The sequence below is a fragment of the Sebastes fasciatus genome, chromosome 23 (assembly GCF_043250625.1).
Source record: "Sebastes fasciatus isolate fSebFas1 chromosome 23, fSebFas1.pri, whole genome shotgun sequence".
NCBI classification, from domain to species: domain Eukaryota; kingdom Metazoa; phylum Chordata; class Actinopteri; order Perciformes; family Sebastidae; genus Sebastes; species Sebastes fasciatus.
Genome location: NC_133817.1, coordinates 2,690,765 through 2,711,109, shown reverse-complemented (window position 1 = coordinate 2,711,109; position 20,345 = coordinate 2,690,765). Strand labels below are relative to the sequence as shown.

At 40.3% G+C, this 20,345-nt stretch overlaps 1 protein-coding gene and 1 long non-coding RNA gene across 2 annotated transcripts; one reads left to right on the top strand and one right to left on the bottom strand.

The window, feature by feature from the left end:
• LOC141761600 (uncharacterized) lies at window positions 1-18,836 on the bottom strand. Its single transcript, XR_012592608.1, has 5 exons — window positions 18,607-18,836; window positions 7,659-11,975; window positions 7,479-7,542; window positions 4,300-7,265; window positions 1-584 (listed from the first exon to the last, which is right to left on the bottom strand). It is a non-coding gene; the product is annotated as an uncharacterized LOC141761600 (long non-coding RNA).
• LOC141761598 (general transcription factor II-I repeat domain-containing protein 2-like) lies at window positions 443-3,377 on the top strand. The gene has a single exon (XM_074625036.1). The coding sequence runs from the start codon at window positions 1,071-1,073 to the stop codon at window positions 2,877-2,879; it is 1,809 nt and encodes a 602-aa protein (XP_074481137.1). The 5' UTR covers window positions 443-1,070; the 3' UTR covers window positions 2,880-3,377.
• Window positions 18,837-20,345: the final 1,509 nt, after the last annotated feature.

Here is a 20,345-nt window from a genome sequence, read left to right as displayed (position 1 = left end):
GTCTAATGCAGTGAGGGACAAAGAGACAATGTACTACGGAGTATTAGGGCCACATTGAGGGAAAAAACATCTGAGATTTACAGAATAAAGTCATAACTTTACGAGAAAAAAAGAAAATAACACGTAAAATTACTACTTTATAATATTATGACTTTATTCTCGAAATCTCAGATTAATTTTTTCCTCAATGTGGCCCTAATACTCCGTCGTACCGTCGTACCATAGACCTACAACAATGATAAATAAAAATGAAAATGCAAACAAAAAAACATGTATTCATTTCCATTTTTAATAATCCACAGGGAGCCACTGGAGAGGAGCTGAAGAGTAGGTTGCTGACCTCTGACCCCTGGATTACACCATGTGCACAAGGACGGTCACTAACAGGCTGTATACTTCATCACACACATGTAAACATGAAGGCAGACAAACACACACTGACCTCTGAGCGCCTCCTGCAGCGACTGGATCTCTCTGATCACATTAATAATGTTTTTGCAGCTCTGCCATCTTCCTCCTGTTTGCTCAGCTCTGCATGTCCTGCTGGTGTTCGGGGCCTGAGCTCGACACTCGGCTACCTGGGTCTGCCTGCAGGATGATAAACAGACCAGGAGACCTATAAATACCTCACTATAAGATAAGAAGAAAGCTCACCATGATGTCACTGATCATTATCCTGCAAGAGGCACACAAATCCTTTAAATATATTTATATATATAGGTCAGACAGTCAAGGATTAGATTGTATGACAGGGAACATAACCAATAGATTAGTATTTAGTACACTTTAGGGCACATATGTCAAACTCAAGGCCCGCGGGCCAAACCCGGCCCGCAGTGGTATTATCTTTGGCCCGCAGGATAATATCTAATTACTATTAGAGCTGGCCCGCCGGTATATTGCACGCACCACTAATACTACAAATCCCACAATGCACTGCCAGTGCGTTGCCTAGTGAGGGCCTGCAAGCGCGAGCCTTCAAGCGCGAGCCCTTGCACTACTCGCTCATCAGCAGCTTTATGGAGCTAGTCAACTGTGGCTAACTTTCAGCTATCCCACTCCCCAAAAAAATGGCTAAACGAAAGGTGGACTTTGAAAACAGAGGTTTTCAAGGCAGGTGGGAGGCAGAGTATATGTTCGCGGATATAAAGGGCAAAGCTGTTTGTCTTGTGTGCGGAGACGGTGTGGCTGTAATGAAAGAATACAACGTAAGAAGACACTATGAAGCGAAACACCACGACAGGTACAAGCATCTGGACATGAAACAGAGGCTCCAGAAGGTAGAAGAGTTGAAAAGAAGTCTGGTGTCACAGCAGGCTATGTTCACAAACGCCAAATCACAAAGTGAGGCTGCTGTAAAGGCTAGTTTTATTGTGGCAACAGAGGTCGCTAAATCAGCCCGGCCCTTTACTGAGGGAGAATTTGTCAAAAACTGCATGATGAAAGTTTGCGACGTCGTGTGCCCAGATAAAAGGCAAGCATTTTCAAATGTGAGCCTGAGCAGAAACACCGTTGCTGATCGTGTACGTGAGCTTGCCACCAATCTACAACAACAGCTGGTGGGAAAGGGAAAAGATTTCATCGCATACTCCCTTGCTGTGGATGAGAGCAGCGACACTTCTGATACTGCCCAGCTGTCAATTTTCATCCGTGGAGTGGACTCAAGTCTGTGCGTAACAGAGGAACTTCTGGGATTAAGATCAATGCATGGCACAACTACGGGAAAAGATCTCTTTGAAGAGGTATCCAGATGTGTAAATGAAATGGGGCTGCCTTGGGATAAACTTGTGGGACTGACGACAGATGGAGCGCCCGCGATGTGCGGTCAAAAGAATGGATTGGTGGGCAGGGTCCGGGAGAAGATGCGGGAGGAAAACGGCGCAGGTGAGCTGACAGCTTATCACTGCATCATACACCAGGAATCGTTGTGTGGCAAAGCCTTGAAAATGGAACATGTAATGAGCACCATAACACGAGCAGTTAACTTCATAAGAGCCAGAGGTTTAAATCACCGCCAGTTCAAGTCTTTTCTGGAGGAGTTGGGTTCAGAATATGGTGACTTGCCCTACCACACAGAGGTGCGATGGCTAAGCCAAGGAAAAGTGCTGAAAAGATGTTTCGAGTTGCATGAGGAGATCTGTCAGTTCATGGAAATCAAAGGGAGAGACACAACAGAGCTCCGGGATAAAAAGTTGCGGTGTGAAGTGGCGTTTCTGTGTGACATCACGAGCCATCTCAATGCGCTCAACCTGCAGCTTCAGGGGCGCGGCCATGTGATCACAGAGATGTACGCTACAGTGAGAGCTTTTAAAACCAAGCTGCGCCTGTGGGAGACGCAGATGCTGCAAGAAAACTTGAGCCATTTTCCGTGCTGCCAAACTATGAAAGAGCAGGTCTCTACCGCCGGGTTCCCAAATGCACAGTTTGCTGAAAAACTCAGCATACTCGGTGCCGACTTCACACGGCGATTTGACGACTTTGAAGCCCAAAAAAGCAGGTTTGAATTGCTCAGCAATCCATTTGCAGCTGACGTGGAAAGCGCACCAACCAACCTCCAAATGGAGCTGATTGAACTTCAATGTAGTGACACACTCAAGACAAAGTATGACTCTGTGGGTGCTGCACAGTTTCCACGTTTCATCCCCGACACAATGCCCCAGCTGCGTACCCAAGCTGCTCAAATGCTCTCTATGTTTGGCAGCACATACCTGTGTGAACAACTGTTCTCCTTGATGAAGATAAACAAAACATCACACAGGAGTCGTCTTACTGATGAACACCTTCACTCAATCCTGAGGATTTCCTCAGCTCAGAGCCTGACCCCAAACATTGATGAACTTGCATCCAAGATGAGATGCCAAGTATCTGGCTTAGACTAGTGTGCATCACAGAGCAGCAAACTGAGCTTTAATGTATGTTTCCTTTTTGCACTTTTTTTCTTGTACAAAAATATTCAACATAAAGTAACTTGCACATAAAATAAATATTTAAAATGTGGGTTTACATTGTAGGGTATTGTTTCTGGGAATTCTAATATTTTTAGGTTAAATATCTTTTAAATGTGAATCTTTTTAGGCAAGAAATGTTAAGAAAAAAAAAATAGATTAAAGGGGTTCAGTATTTCCAGATGGCATGTTTGGTTTTTCTTTGGAGGAAATTATTTTTTGGCTGTTGTTGGCCTGTGGAAAAATGTCTTCATTAGAAATTACTCTGGAAAAGCTGCAGATAGAGCCATAAGAAATGAATGCAACAGATTGTTCATTTATTTAATGTTTAATGTTGTTTTTATAGGCAATAACTTAAGCTTTGTTAGTTCCAGGTTCAATATGTGCAATAAGTTAATTTCAATAAGTTTTGCAATAAACATTGAACCAGTTCGGCCCTCGACTTGTACCAATTTTTTTAATTTGGCCCACTGTGTATTTGAGTTTGACACCCCTGCTTTAGGGGATCAATGAGGAGAATAAACTCGATCTAGAAATTATTCAAATTTTTTATTTTCTATTAGTATTTTTTAATTGTATTTATTTATTTCATTTATGTATTGTTCTGTATGTGAGGTTGGTATGTTTGTGAGTGTCTGTAGATATTACTTTTCTGTTTTTTGTTTTTTTTGTCTGTTTGTGATGAAAATTTAAAAAAGAAATAAAAAAAAGAAAAGAAAATATATTATTCTAATGATTCCAGTGCTGTAAGAGCAATAATAATAATAATAATAATAATAATAAACACCACCACTCTTTTCCATAAAAATATATTTTCTCTCTTCTTCTGACCTCAATAAAAACACAATATGTAGAAACATACTGAAGTGTTAACCCCCTTTGTTTGATAAAATACTGAAATGACCATAAAGCGTCGTCATGGCAATAAAAATAAGAACCTAATTTGTGTTTATATATGTTATATATGCATGAACAATACAGTATATGGTTTAACACAGGCCTCTGGTGTGTATTAAAACTGAGATCAACTGTTTTATTATATATATATATATATATATATCAATGTCTCCCTCTAGTGGTGAAATAGAAGAGCACACGAGACCAACAGCAATGGATCCATTTGAGACTTTTTTTTATGCATACACTTTAAAAAGTGATGAATAAAGTCATAACTTTACGAGAAAAAAAGAAAATAACATGTAAAATTACTACTTTATAATATTATTATTTATTCTCGAAATCTCAGATTTATTTTCTTCCTCAATGTGGCCCTAATACTCCGTCGTACCATAGACCTACAACAAAGATAAATGAAATTGTAAATGTAAACAAAATAACAGTTATTCATTTCCACTAATCTTTTTATAAATCCACAGGGAGCCACTGGAGAGGAGCTGAAGAGACGCAGGTCGCAGAACCCTGCCCCAGATGAATGTCTCGCTACTGGCCACGATCAACCTCGGGCTGTCTGGAAAACACTGAACCGCCTGCGGGCCGGCGAAGGACGCTGCAAGGTGTCAATGAAGAAATGGAAAACAACAACTTCCAATGCACGTGTGTGTGTGTGTGTGTGTGGCGAATCCCAAACCATGGAACACATCCTGAGATGTAGCCAAGCTCCACAATGGACCAAAGATAACCTGGGCCGAAACCAAATGCCGCTGCGCTCGCCTGCGCCAAACACTGGACAGACATGATATAGAAGATGGCTGGACACGAGGAAGAAGGAAGGCCAATCGCAGGTCATTTCAGAGAGAGAGAGCATTCCTATTGGCTGTTCTTTCAACAACAGAGGCAGCTTTCAGGGACCATCTTGGACGTCTATGGACATGCAATGTGGGTACAATATCTGAACGTCTGACCAGGACCCCTCTTGGACGTTTATGGACGTGCAAAACAGGTTCGATATCTGGACGTCTGACCAGGGACCATCATCTGGACGTCTGACCAGGGACCATCTTGGACGTCTGTAGACGTGCAAAACAGGTTCAATATCTGGACGTCAGACCAGGGACCATCTTGGACGTCTATGGACGTGCAAAACAGGTTCGATATCTGGACGTCTGACCAGGGACCATCTTGGACGTCTATGGACGTGCAAAACAGGTTCGATATCTGGACGTCTGACCAGGGACTATCTTAGACATTAAAAAGACGTTTAAAAAAGACGTCGCAAAAACTTTCATTCTTGCTCCTCAGTGGACGTCTTTTGGACGGTCGACAGAGACGTTAAATTGACGTCTTTTGGACGTGTCTTTGCTCAGTGGGTAGTGATTGACAGCTGCTCAGAGACGGCAAGTCTCCAGCTCGGCTCTGACTGGTTCTTTTCCTCCGGTCTGTGAGATCTTGCAGATACCATTAGGAGGACACCAGAGGAACATCATATACAACTACAGTACAATATGCTGGCAAGGAAGGGTTAATGTAAAAAAAAAAAAAACATTCTGCATTAAGTGACCTGACCTCTAGAAAGCACAGGAACAGCCATCGTGACATTAGACTTTGATCCTGAGATATCTTGTTATCTATTTGTATTAGAACAGAGCAGGCCAGATCTGGGACTTACAGGAATCATTACCTCCATTAAGGTAGGGTGTTATGTTGTTTTGATATACTGATGTACCCGGACATACAAATAAGTTGTTTTGACTGCAGAGATGCAAAGCTCAGATCTTTCATGCAAATAAAGGGTATTTTGCATCTTCACCGGCCTTTCTCTCCTGAGTCTGATTCTTCATCCGACACATGGAAATAAATGATTCCACTGTTGTGAAAGGGACAGAGGACGTCTTACAGATTGTGAAGCCAAAGCCAAAGCCAAAAAAAAGACAGATGAGGTGTTAAGGCTCCACTGATTTAAAATGGAGATCAACTGTTTGTTTTATATATATATATATATATATATATCAATGTCTCCCTCTAGTGGTGAAATAGAAGAGCACACGAGACAAACAGCAATGGATCCATTTAAGACTTTTTATGCATTTTCACATTGATTTTTTAAAAAGTGATAGAACATTATCCATAGGAATAGTGCAATCAGCTTTTTTTTTTTTTCAAAGTACAAAAAAACATGTGTTGTATAAAAAAAATCATAACATCTGAAATAGTTGAAAAGTTTGAAGTACCATGTACTCAGAGCAAAACGATTTAACTTAAAGCTGCAATAGGCAGTATATTTATGGCATCATTGGCCAAAAATTGCATAATAACCTTAACCGAATGATTGACAGCCGGCTCTCATAGACGGCAGGTGGACATCAGACCTCAGATCAGCTCTGACTGCTTGTTTTCCTTAAGTCTGTGAACTCTTGCAGATGCCGTTAGGAGCACCGAAGGACACAAAGGCACATGATTTTTTTCAGGTTACCTGTTTCATGTACTACTGTCACGATATAGCGACCGTTTTATAAAAATAACTTTAACACTGAATTTACATATAGGGATAAACCGATACCAATGCCAGTTTTGGGTATCGGGTCCGATACTGTGCTCATGTACTCGTACTCGCAAAAAACGGCTCCGATACCGTCTTTCAAGACGGGTTGGGTGGGTTGCCGACAACGCCGCAGACCCCTGGCGCCTTTTACGTAGGCCGAGTCCCGATCTGGCGGCACGACGCGGTTGGGGCGCACTGAGGACAGTCCGCCCCGATCGACAGTCGCACCGGGAGCAGAGGTCCTTCCCTGGCGAGGAGAGAGGGCGCAGCGAGCCCTTTGTCCACGGTGCGGCGAGGTCCGGGAGGGGAGCGCTGTAAAGTTGTGGCCTTGAGCCACCTTCGCCCCGAGCCTTTCCAAGCCGACCTAGAGCTGGTCGCGGCGCACCGCCTCGTATGTGGGACTCCCCAGCCTGCCGTGTGTCGCTCACACCCTCCAGCTGGCTGTTAACGAGGGTCTTTTGACACAGAGAGGTACTCGTATCGGTACTCGGTATCGGCGAGTACCCAAATATAAGTACATGTACTTGTACTTTGTCTGAAAAAAAAGTGGTATCGGTGCATCCTTATTTATATACATATTGAAGCACATGATAAAAGAACACTTTCAAAACATTCAATGCCGTTACCACAAACAGTTGGTAATACAGTATATAATATAAAATATTCACAGTATGCGTATATACAAACACAAACAATTAAAATACAGAAAATGTTTTGGAAAATCAAAAGATGGAATCGGCAGCAACTGCTGTTTTCGCCACTCAACCACCTGTCCCTTTGGGAGTGAAACAAACTGGACTCGGATTCGTAGACACTGGCACCCTTTCCTCACCGATGGGGTCTTGGACGGGATCTACACTTCTTCCCCTTCCTGCTGGAACCTACAATGACAAATAGCAGGGAACAACAGAAATAAAACATTACAGAAACTGGAAAACCTGATGAAATTGCACACTGCATTGTTCAGCTGTAAAATAATAATTATTACTCATGGAGCAAACCATTTGAATTTATTGGAAGGATAGCCCCTTGAGATGTAGCATCTCGTTTTCGAGGGGGTCCTAAAACCATGTTAGGGAAATGTTAAGTATCACCTTTTTTTTTGCTTTACCACTGTTGGCTTCATTGACCACTTGTAACCTTCACCCACAGGGCATCCTACAATAAGAATAGGGGTTGGGAACATGTATTCTAATTAGACACATTCAAAAAGAACTATCTGAATTAATTAAGGACAATTAAAAATACATTGTAGAGACTTCAAAAGAACACACTTTCTTTTGGGGCATATGGATTTATGTCCTTGGTCCTCTGTATGGCCACACTCCTAGCCCTCTTCGACAGTTGGGGTTCAGACTTGTGCCTCTGTCTGGGTGTCTTGTAATGGTGACTAGGTCCTGGTCTAGCTTCCTCCTCCGTCCTCATGCTGTGTTTTTTGTCCCTCATGGTTGGGTAAAAGCTGTCCTTCCAGTCTTTTTTCAGTTGTTCCTTTGCCGATAATGGCATGGTTGCAGAAGATGATGTTGAGGGGTTGTGATAAGAGTGAGAACGCTGTAGTTTGGACAAAGGCGAATATTGTCTGGGAATAGATGTGCTCTGCTTAGATGAAGGAAGACTAGAGGAGGCGGAGGTTTCTCCAGACGGAGACAAACCTCTTGAGGAAGCTGAGCTTCGTCTGGCTTCAGAAAGCTGTCCACTTGTGGAAGACAAGTTACTGAAGGAGGTGGATGGGCCTTCCTGCCTATGTGAGGAAAGTTGTCTTGATATTCTGGGTTTTGGTACGTTGGCCTGAACGTTATTCTTTGTTCCATCTTTACCCTGCCTGTGGACTCTAGGTTCTTTTGAAAGTATCAAGGATTCAGTTGGTCGAGAAGGCTTCACAATATAGCGACCCAAAGTGGAGTCTACCTCCATGTCCACAGACCGGGGCTGCTGCTCTGGCGAGTCTTCAGATGACAGTCTGTTTTTTTTAGGCTTTTCGTTAGCAGTTCCACAAAAACGGTTCACAGTTTCAGTTGACCGTCTGCTTTTTGTAGCAAATAAATCACCACTACTGTCCCCTGATCCTGATGAGATTCCTTTTTTATCTTCCTTCTTTTTGCTGAAATGGCCTTTTTTAACCACAGAATCGTGGAAAACTACTCTTTTTTTTGATGCCGTTTCTCTGTCGGCCTTGTGTCGAACATGGGCAGAGCCACCTTTAGCTTCAATTGGCAGTCCACTCTTTTTCCTATTGTGCGACAGGTCATAGCATGCATCCGGCATCACGTCTTTTAACTGTGTATCATGAAGTTTAGACTGGCGCTGTGGCAGTGATGAGTCTGCAGAAGACAGTCTGGTTTCAGGTTCAACACACGGGGCATCGTCACTGTCCGAATCTGAAGAGAAAAATCTCATCCTTTTTGGCTTTTTGTATTTTTGGTCATTGTCATCCTCGGTGTCAGAGTCAACATTTATTACACCTTCAACATGCTCAGAGGCAGCTTTGGTTTTAATCTGTCCTGCACTGTGTGACAGGTCAGAGCTTGCATCCTGCAGCATTTCTTCAGTCGGTGTATCATGGTTAGATCGGTGCTGAGGTGCTGATGAGTCTGCAGATGGCAGTCTGTTTTCTGGAAGCTTTTCTTTAACAGTTCCACACTGACGGCCCACAGTTCCAGGCGAATGTCTCTTTTGTTGACTACATGGGGCATCTCCACTGTCCTCTGAGGCTGAAGAGAACAAGATTCTTTTTTCTTTTCTCTTCCTTTTTGCCTTTTTGCAGTAGTGATCACCTTCATCCTCCGTGTCAGAAACTATGACTATTACATCATCCTTTGTTGAAATCTGTTGTCCATTGGTCTCGGGTTGAACATCCTTAGAGCAGCCAGCTCTGGCTTCAATCAGTCGTCTGAGGTTTTGCATACAGCCAGACTTGTCCAAGCTCCTGGTTTGACCTTTTTGCATATTTGCAAACTCATCGCCTTCACCCTCTTTTTCAGACGCGGATACATCGGTCTCTGATGGCTGAGGTGCTGACCTCTTCCTCAACATCTTCCTGGATACTGTCAAATAGTTGTGTTCCGATGCAGATGAGTAATCACAACTGTCTTCAGTTTCACAGCTGTCTACAGACTGTCTCCTGTTCTGAGCTTCCTCAGAGACCATTTCATGTTCAGGTGTGCTCTCGCCTGATGCCACCTCAAATCTACATGTCATAGCTTGTATAAAGCTCTCTTTTGTGTCGTACACCGGCAGCTGGGCAAAATCAAAAGCTAGTACTGGTTTCGGAGGTGTTGGACTTGTGTCACACTGTCTTTCTTCGTCTTCTGTTTCCCCAACTTCTAGCGCATTTTTTTCTAGGCTATCCTGGTCTTCATCTTCTGGTTCAAATTTAAGGTCTAACATGCTTATAGTTAAACAGTCATAATCCATATCATCATCAGTCTCATCATCAGTCTCATCTTCAGCCTCAACATCAGTCTCATCTTCAGTCTCATCATCAGTGTTATCTTCAGCTTGCAAAACAGAGGAAGGACTATTTGAAACAGAGTGGTTTGTTCGTGTTTCACGGTTACATTTAGGACATGATAGATCTTCAAAACCGTAATCAGTTTCAACAAAACATGAACAAGAACAATGCTGTGCTATTTCAAGTGTTTCTGTCTTTAGTGAAACCTGCTGCTTTGGAATCGCTTCCTCATCTGGAGTGATTTCTGTCTTCCTCTGAGCCTGACCGTGCACATGTTCATTTTCAAATGGTGACTGCTCATCTTTGGGATCAGGTACTTGAGATGTGTCCACAGTCATATACTCATTCTGTGGACTGTCAGCGTCACTTACATCTTCATACTGTGGACTGTCAGCGCCACTTACATCTTCATACTGTGAGTCTTTAATCCATGCTGAAATGCTTAATCCTCCATGCTCTGTGTCTGGGAGGGTTGTGACCATCTGTGACGCATCATCGTCCGAAATGTCCTCATATTTTGGTCGTGCTTCCTCGCCCTCTCTTTCAGATTGAGTGGCATGCTCTTTGATTGTGTTTTCATAAAGTGCTATGCATAAATCAGTTTGTGAATGCACAGAGCCTGCATCCTCCCTCGCACCTTCATCACTTGTTTGGTCGCTCAGCCATTCACTTTGGTTTGCAGCAATTGATGCTATATTAGTAATCTGAATTTTATCAACTGGTGAAAAATCTAAATCTACCGATGCAGTCTTCTTAACAAATTCCCTTTTAGGAGCACATTTTGAGTTGCCTAGAGCAGAGACTACTGTACCTGTTGAATGTATCATTGATGCATATGTAGCACAACGATCTGTCTCTTTAAACTTGGGTGTTAACTCAGCGTTGGCTTTGCTGTCCTTTGAACTGTCCTTTTCAACTGCTGCAGTGCACTCCTCAATCATAGCAGAGTGGAGACTTTGCCTCTCCACAGCTTTGTCAGAGGCAGAGGTTATGGGGAGATGGGCAATACTGTTTGGCATGGTGTCGTCAGACTGCAGTGTGGAGTCCCCGTCCCACGCATTATGTCTATAATTTCTCTCTTTCTGTTTTACAACAGTCAGAAAATATGTGTACTTTCGGTCAATATATTCCTTTATTTCTGCATCTGTAGGTGGTTCCGTCTCTCCAACTGGAGAGACTTTGTCTGTGGATGACTGACTGCTGAGAGACGGAGGGAAGACCTGCTGCTGATGGGGGCTGGAAGGAGTTCCTCTTGAATGATCTGGGTTTTGTGTTCTAGTCATTCTACAGTTTAGAGCAGCTTGTGAACCTTTGACTTGCTGACCTTTGCGGTGTCTTGCATCTGAAAAATGAGGAATAGTATTGAGTTCAGTGTTGCCATTAATCTCCTCTGACAGAAAAGACGGGGTGGTAAAGGATTTGGAATCTGAAGGATTTCCATTCAGTAAGGCCAACAACAGTGGGTTAGATGCCTGCTTTTTGCACACAGTCACAGAAGAACACTGATCCTGTAAAGGAAATATCTTTGCTGCGACTCCCTGAAGTGCTGCAGAACTGGTACAGGCTAATGAGGCACAATTCAAATGCCGTCTTTGCTGCAGTCCAGTATTATTCTTCAAATTCGACATTTGTTGTTCACGGTTGTTAACGGATTGTCTTACAGAGTTCTCATTAGCTGATTTCCCGAAAAACTGATGTGCTGTGCAGAGACATGTGCTGATGAATAAAAGTCAGTGTTGCCTTCTCTGCTTATTTGGTGGCGACTGTTCCGAGAAGTGCATGCATTATCTTCAGGTATTGGGTGGTGGAATCCAGTGCTTAGTACGCTTGCCTGTGACTCCTGGCGGTGGAGTCCCTGGAGATTCTGTTATGATTGTCCATAGCCTTGGTGCAACTGAGCTGGACCGTAAGCCACTCTAAGCTCCCCGGGATATTGAGTGACTACCATGTTGTTTTGTATTTCATTTTTTCAGGGTGAACTACTGGTACAGGTGGAACGTTGATGTCCTCAGGTGATGGGAGAGCAACATTTCTCCAGTGCTGGAATGCAGAATAGGCCCCTCCTTGGCTGCGTGGAAATCCAGATTGCATCGCATGTAGAGCTATCTTTCAAGCGATCACTTCAGTTCGCTTCTCAGGTCTAGGAAACAAATAAAAGCAAAATTAGTGGTTGGTTGGTGTCACATTTACTACAACACAGACGTTTTCCACTGCGGGATTCCAACGACCAATAATTCCCTCATTTGGAGTGAGTTCCTGAACCTAAGGGTGCTTTCACATCGGTGGCGGTTTTGGTGAATTTTATTTTGTTTCTGTCCAGTTTAAATGAAGTGTTTTACGATGCTCAGCTACGTACATCTGATCGTAACATAAACAAATACACGTGGATGATGACACAAGTGTACTCAGGTACGGAACTGCTTTACTAATGTGAAAGCTGAGTGGCGAGGGGGGGCAGTCGCACTCGGGCACGGTACGGATCAATCGTACCTAATGTGAAGACGCACTAAATGACCCCAGAACTTAATATAGACCCCGGTCCCTGCGGTCGAAACGCAATGAGTTCCTCAACAGGATCTTAGTTCCGGGGGAAAGTTCCTGCTTTGGAAACAGGGCAATATACTCTTCCTAACCTTGTCTATCCTTATCACTCCCAATAAAAATCTCTGCATCTTAAACTCTGCCACCTCCAGCTCTGCTTCCGGTCTTTTTGTCAGTGCCACTTCCTCCAAACCATACAACATAGCTGGTCTCACTGCCATACTTCCCTTTCACTCTTGCTGGTACCCTTCTGTCGCAAATCATTCCTGACACTCTTTTCCACCCACCCTGCCTGCACTCTAATCTTCACCTTTCTTCTGCACTCCCCATTACTTTGAACAGTTGACCCCAAGTAATTAAAATCATCCATGGACATGTATTCCGTTTTTGCTCTTGTGCATACCTCCACCTCTCCTCTACCTGCTCCCTACTCTCACATATCACAATGTCATCCGCAAACATCATAGTCCGTGGAGACTCCTGTCTGATCTCGTCTGTCAACCTGTCCATCATCATAGTGTACTGTTTAGCTGTAAAATTAGAAAGTTTGTGACCCGTCCGCCATGTTGAAACTAATCTACTACTCTAACAGGTATTCCTGAATTGAAGTTTTATCCTGTACCCCGTTTGAGGTATCAACTATTCCTTCGCAATTTAGCGTCACATTAGCCAGAGGGTTATACCAACCAAATCTTAAAACCAATCAGTTAAACCCTCAAGGAAGAGTTTGAAAACGTTTGCATAAAATGCATGAAAAATGAACATCATTCAAAATGGCCAACTTCCGGTTGGGTGGAGCGAATGATGGGAATGTTTGCAATGATGAGAGCAATGCTGGTACCAAATCTCATGAATCATGATCAGAGCAATTATATTCCAACATCATTCCACGCATTAGGGGGTGCTATGGATCCTATGAATCCTCCAGCCATCCATCCATCCATCCATCCATTTTCTTCCACTTATCCGGGGCCTGGTCGTGGGGGCAGCAGGATTAGCAGGGAATTCCAGATGTCCCTCTCCCCAGCAACGTTTTCTAGTTCTTCCTGGGGGACCCCGACGCGTTCCCAGGCCAGACGAGATATATAATTTCTACAGCTTGTTCTGGGTCTACCCGTTGGCCATGCCCGGAAAACCTCTAAAGGGAGGCGTCCAGGAGGCATTCTGATCAGATGCCACGAACCACCTCAGCTGGCCCCTTAGATGGACGTAGATGGACCGGTAAATTGAGAGCTTCGCCTTCAGGCTCAGTTCCCTCTTCACCACATCGCACTGGTACAGTCAAGTCAATTTTATTTGAGCAGTGAAGAGCTGAACATAAGTTACATTCACAGATCCTTCCCTCTCTGTTAAACAATCAAAGAGCTCAAATTATGTCAATTAGTTAGGGGTCGTCAGTTTACTCAATGATAGAAAAGAGGTCCCTTAAAGAAAAACGTTGGAAACACTGCTCTATAGAATGACTCACATAGTATAAGAGTAGCCCGCTCACAGCTTTCCTTAAGCGCCGGCCAAACAGCCAACTACTCATTTAAGTCCAGTCGGCTACTTTACTGTATTCATTTTTGATTTTAATAAAATAGTTTTGATTAACAAGTTGCGCCTCGCTATGTGCGTCATGCTACTGAGCAGAAAAACTAGGGATGCTAATTTTGAAAAAAATTCTTAACCTATAACTGACCCTCGTTAACAGATTATTACCGTCAACCGACAAGACTTGTGCTTTGCGTGCAGCGGTGCGCCAGCTGCAGTGTAAGAGCAGAACAGACAACTGAGGCCTATATTCACCGTCAGGAGAGCTACTGTAGCAGCCACGGTGCTGCGTTCACTATCTCCAGTTCACCGTAAGGAGAGCTACTGTAGCAGCCACGGTGCTGCATTCATTGTCTCCAGTTCACCGTCAGGGAGAGTTACCGTAGCAGCCACGGTGCTGCGTTCATTGTTTCCAGTTCACCGTCAGGGAGAGTTACTGTAGCAGCCACGGTGCTGCGTTCACTGTCTCCAGTTCACCGTAAGGAGAGCTACTGTAGCAGCCACGGTGCTGCATTCATTGTCTCCAGTTCACCGTCAGGGAGAGTTACCGTAGCAGCCACGGTGCTGCGTTCATTGTTTCCAGTTCACCGTCAGGGAGAGTTACTGTAGCAGCCACGGTGCTGCGTTCACTGTCTCCAGTTCACCGTAAGGAGAGCTACTGTAGCAGCCACGGTGCTGCATTCATTGTCTCCAGTTCACCGTCAGGGAGAGTTACCGTAGCAGCCACGGTGCTGCGTTCATTGTTTCCAGTTCACCGTCAGGGAGAGTTACTGTAGCAGCCACGGTGCTGCGTTCACTGTCTCCAGTTCACCGTAAGGAGAGCTACTGTAGCAGCCACGGTGCTGCATTCATTGTCTCCAGTTCACCGTCAGGGAGAGTTACCGTAGCAGCCACGGTGCTGCGTTCATTGTTTCCAGTTCACCGTCAGGGAGAGTTACTGTAGCAGCCACGGTGCTGCGTTCATTGTCTCCAGTTCACCGTCAGGGAGAGTTACTGTAGCAGCCATGGTGCTGCGTTCATTGTTTCCAGTTCACCGTCAGGGAGAGTTACCGTAGCAGCCACGGTGCTGCGTTCATTGTCTCCAGTTCACCGTCAGGGAGAGTTACCGTAGCAGCCACGGTGCTGCGTTCATTGTCTCCAGTTCACCGTCAGGGAGAGTTACTGTAGCAGCCACGGTGCTGCGTTCATTGTCTCCAGTTCACCGTCAGGGAGAGTTACCGTAGCAGCCATGGTGCTGCGTTCATTGTTTCCAGTTCACCGTCAGGGAGAGTTACCGTAGCAGCCACGGTGCTGCGTTCATTGTCTCCAGTTCACCGTCAGGAGAGTTACCGTAGCAGCCACGGTGCTGCGTTCATTGTCTCCAGTTCACCGTCAGGAGAGCTACTGCAGCAGCCACGGTGCTGCGTTCAATATCTCCAGTTCACCGTCAGGAGAGTTACCGTAGCAGCCACGGTGCTGCGTTCATTGTCTCCAGTTCACCGTCAGGAGAGTTACCGTAGCAGCCACGGTGCTGCGTTCATTGTCTCTAGTTCACCGTCAGGAAAATTATTTCACTAATTTCTTTACAGAAGGGCTCCAGGGTAACTTTTCTAAACTTCATGACTTGTAAAGTATTTTAATCTTTTTTTTTTTTTTTTTTACTTTTTCCTTCTTCACTGTCTCAGTCCCTCCTGCCTGCACTTTACTTTCATCATCACCTCTCTTTTGTCTCTCCCTCCCAACCAGCCTCATCCTCCTCCTCTCTTTTTGCTTTGTTAAAAATAATCAGCTAATAGACCGCTTAATTTTTTTTTTAACACGGTAAATAAATAACTCAATAAATAAATATATAATAGTAGCAAAAATATTAAAAATGAATGTAACCAATAATTAATGAATAATATAATCCTTTATCTATTTGTGTTTCTGATTAATTTTCCCTTTTATTTATTTGTGTATTTATTTTTATAATTTGTTAAATGTATCGATTTGTTTTTGCATTTATTTATTTCTTTTTGCATTTATTTTGTATTCATTTTTGGAAGTACTTATTTATTGATGCACGATTTTCCCCTTTGCATTTCAACCCTTAGTGTGAATTTAAAACATTAATGAAGACCTAGAAGTCAATCGGGAAACACTTGATTTTAATGTGTTTTGTATGATATTATGCGATGTACTTTTGCATTTGTTTTATGTTGTGGCGTCTGAAACTTTAATGTATGTTTAAATGCTGCTGTCTTGAAATAAATAAATAAATTACTCACTAAATAAGTAAATAAATGTCACTTAATGTAGCAAAAAATAATATTAAAAATAAATGTAGCCATTCTGTTTTATTTTGTTTATTTACTTATCTTTACATTAATTCCTTGATTTATTAGTGTTTCTGTTGAATTTTCCTTTTTATTTATTTATGTATTTATTTTGATTAATTTCTGAATGTATTTAATTATTTTAGCATTTATTTTTCATTTCTATATTTATTTTTGCATTTATTTTGTATTTATTTTTCAAAGTATTTATTCATTTATCTTTATATTAATTCCTTGACTTATGTGTTTCCATTTAATTTTCCCTTTTATTTATTTTAGCATTTATTTTTCATTCATATATTTATTTTTGCATTTATTTTGTATTTGTTTTGTGTTTATTTTTAGAAGTATTTATTTATGTGTTTATTTATATCAATTCCTTGATTTATTAATGTTTCCGTTCAATTTTCCCTTTTATTTATTTATTTTTAGAAGTATTTATTTATTAATTAATTTATTTATTTATGCACGATTTTCCCTTTGCATTTTACCCCTTATTTACTTCCCCAAACTTATTTATTTACTGTATGTTTAAATGCTGCTGTCTTGGCCAGGTCTCTCTTGCAAAAGAGATTCTCATTAATCTCAATGAGTACTACCTGGTTAAATAAAGGATTAAAAAAATAAAATAATAATAATAAAAATATAAAAAAAGAGATTCTTAATTTCAATGAGTACTACTTGGTTAAATAAAAGGTTTAAAAATATAATAATAATAATAATAACAAAAATAAAAAAAGATTCTTAATTTCAATGAGTACTACCTGGTTAAATAAAGGTTTAAAAAATAATAAAAAAATAATAAAAGAGATTCTTAATTTCAATGAGTACTACCTGGTTAAATAAAAGGTTTAAAAATATAATAATAATAATAACAAAAATAAAAAAAGATTCTTAATCTCAATGAGTAGTACCTGGTTAAATAAAGGATTAAAAAAATAAAATAATAATAATAAAAATATAAAAAAAGAGATTCTTAATTTCAATGAGTACTACTTGGTTAAATAAAAGGTTTAAAAATATAATAATAATAATAATAACAAAAATAAAAAAAGATTCTTAATCTCAATGAGTACTTCCTGGTTAAATAAAGGTTTAAAAATAATAATAATAATAATAAAAAAATAAAAAGAAAGATTCTTAATCTCAATGAGTAGTACCTGGTTAGATAAAGGTTTAAAAAATATAATAATAATAAAAATATAAAAAAGAGATTATTAATTTCAATGAGTACTACTTGGTTAAATAAAAGGTTTAAAAATATAATAATAATAATAATAACAAAAATAAAAAAAGATTCTTAATCTCAATGAGTACTTCCTGGTTAAATAAAGGTTTAAAAATAATAATAATAATAATAAAAAAATAAAAAGAAAGATTCTTAATCTCAATGAGTAGTACCTGGTTAGATAAAGGTTTAAAAAATATAATAATAATAAAAATATAAAAAAGAGATTATTAATCTCAATGAGTACTACCTGGTTAAATAAAGGTTTAAAAAAATAATAAAAAATAATAAAAGAGATTCTTAATTTCAATGAGTACTACCTGGTTAAATAAAGTTTTAAAATAAATAAATAAATAAGAATAAAAAAATATTTTAAAAAAAAGAGATTCTTAATCTCAATGAGTACTACCTGGTTAAATAAAGGTTTTAAAATAATAATAATAATAAAAATATAAATAAAGAGATTCTTAATCTCAATGAGTACTACCTGGTTAAATAAATAAATAAATAATAATACAAATATAAAAAAAGATTCTTAATCTCAATGAGTACTACCTGGTTGAATAAAGTTTTTTGTTTTTTCTAAAAACCCAATAATAATAAAAAAAGATAAAAAAAGAGATTCTTAATCTCAATGAGTACTACCTGGTTAAATAAAGTTTTTAAAAAAACAAAACCAATAATAATAAAAACATATTTAAAAAAAAAAGAGATTCTTTAACTCAATGAGTACTACCTGGTTAAATAAAGGTTTTAAAATAATAATAATAATAATAAAAATATAAATAAAGAGATTCTTAATCTCAATGAGTACTACCTGGTTAAATAAAAAAATAAATAATAATAATAAAAATATAAAAAAAGATTCTTAATCTCAATGAGTACTACCTGGTTAAATAAAGTTTTTTTTTTTTTAAAAACCAAATAATAATAAAAAAATATATATAAAAAAGAGATTCTTAATCTCAATGAGTACTACCTGGTTCAATAAAGGTTTTAAAATAATAATAATAATAATAAAAAATTAAAAAACCGCTATGAGGTAAAGTTCTAGTGACGTAGTTGGTGTTGCGTCCAAAGACCGTCTCCCCCCGTCTGAATGCGCAGCTACATCTGGACCAACCGTTATCGCTCACATTTAAAACAAAAGTTTCTAATGATCAACAGTTACTTACCGCATTTCAACTGATTTTAACTCATTTCTCAGCTTCCAACGCCTCAAAATCGAGTAAAACTCAACTCCTGAAGACCCTCAACTGAAATAAACATCATAGTTATCCAGAGAAGTCCGTTGGTCCGGTTTCTGGTGGTTATTTCCTCTGAATTGTGAGTGTTTGCTGTTGCTGCTGAGTTCCTCTAGAAGTAGTTCCTAGTAGAGTCTCAGAGTCACTGAGGAGAGACAGCCGACCGGATCCTTTTATATGACGCTCAGCGTGAGCTATGATTGGTCGGTTGTAAAGAGAGAGCCTCTGATTGGTCGGTTGTAAGAGAGCCTCTGATTGGTCGGTTGTAAAGAGAGCAGCCTCTGATTGGTTAAAATTTGTCAACAAAGCTTCAGCAACAATGACGTAATGTTTGAGTCACATTTCATAAAGGAAGCTACTCAACATTATCATGGAAATGAAACTTATCTAGACAAAAACTGCATAACTAAGTTTTACTTTCAGTTCAGCTCCCCGTCGGAAAATATTATAAAATAGCCTAAAGCGATGTATATATAAATAGATTTTATTTTATTTTATTATTTTTAATTTTATATATACAGTATATATATGTATATATATATACATATATATACTGTATATATATATATATATATATATATATATATTGTATAATAGCCTAAAACTAAACTCCATCTACTATAGGTGATACAATGACTATGGAGAAGTATATATAACCCACTTCAAAACAACTGTATGTATGGAGGACAGAGCCTGCCAAAACCAAAAATTAAAGAAACACATTAATAAATTACTCAATAAATCAGTAAATAAATGTCATTAAATGTAACAAAAATAATATAAAAAATAAATGTAGCCATTAATTAATTGATAAGATGTGACATGAATTGATATGTTTTATTTTGTTCATTTATTTATCTTTATATTAATTCCTTGAATTATTTGTGTTTCTGTTGAATTTTATTTATTTATGTATTTATTTATTATAGACAGCAGGAACTATTTTTCCCCATGTTCTCTATCAGTGTCCCTGATTCACTTTGTGTGTGTGTGCGTGTGTGTGTGCGTGTGTGTGTGTGTGTGTGTGTGTGTGTGTGGTGTGTGGTGTGTGGTGTGTGGTGTGTGTGTGTGTGTTCCTGTAAGGCCAGCTGACTCAGCTTGCTATCTCCCCCCCTCCCTTCTCGCCTACTTCAGTTTTAAGTTTCATAGCACCAAAGATTATTCGTCCCTCAATCATTTATGATACAATTCCAGTTTATCCCTGTAGAGGAAAAATTATCATTTAGTGTATAACCTTTGTATTAAGTGTGATTCTCTGTGTTATACTGTTTTGTAGAAAGCATGACTGGCTCCCTTTCCGCTAAACTATACTCGAACCCCTGATACTATAATGAACTGCCCTTTTTCATACAATGCCTGATCTGTCTCACTCCAGCACTGAAATCCTGGTTCACGCATTTGTCACATCCCGGATCGACTACTGCAACGCTGTCCTCTCATCCCCATCAAACTACTCAACAGACCCCAAATCATTCAGAACTCTGCCGCCCGGATCATCACCCGCACCAAATCCTCCGACCACATCACCCCCATCCTCATCCAACTGCACTGGCTCCCTGTTAAATCCCGGATCGACTACAAAAACCTCCTGCTCACCTACAAAGCCCTCCACAACCTCGCCCCCACCTACCTCACAGACCTCCTTCAGGAGTACACCCCCTCCCGTTCCC

Excerpts from the sequence above, each read along its gene's own strand:
- LOC141761598 (XM_074625036.1), top strand. The coding sequence starts at position 1,071 with ATGGCTAAACGAAAGGTGGACTTTGAAAACAGAGGTTTTCAAGGCAGG.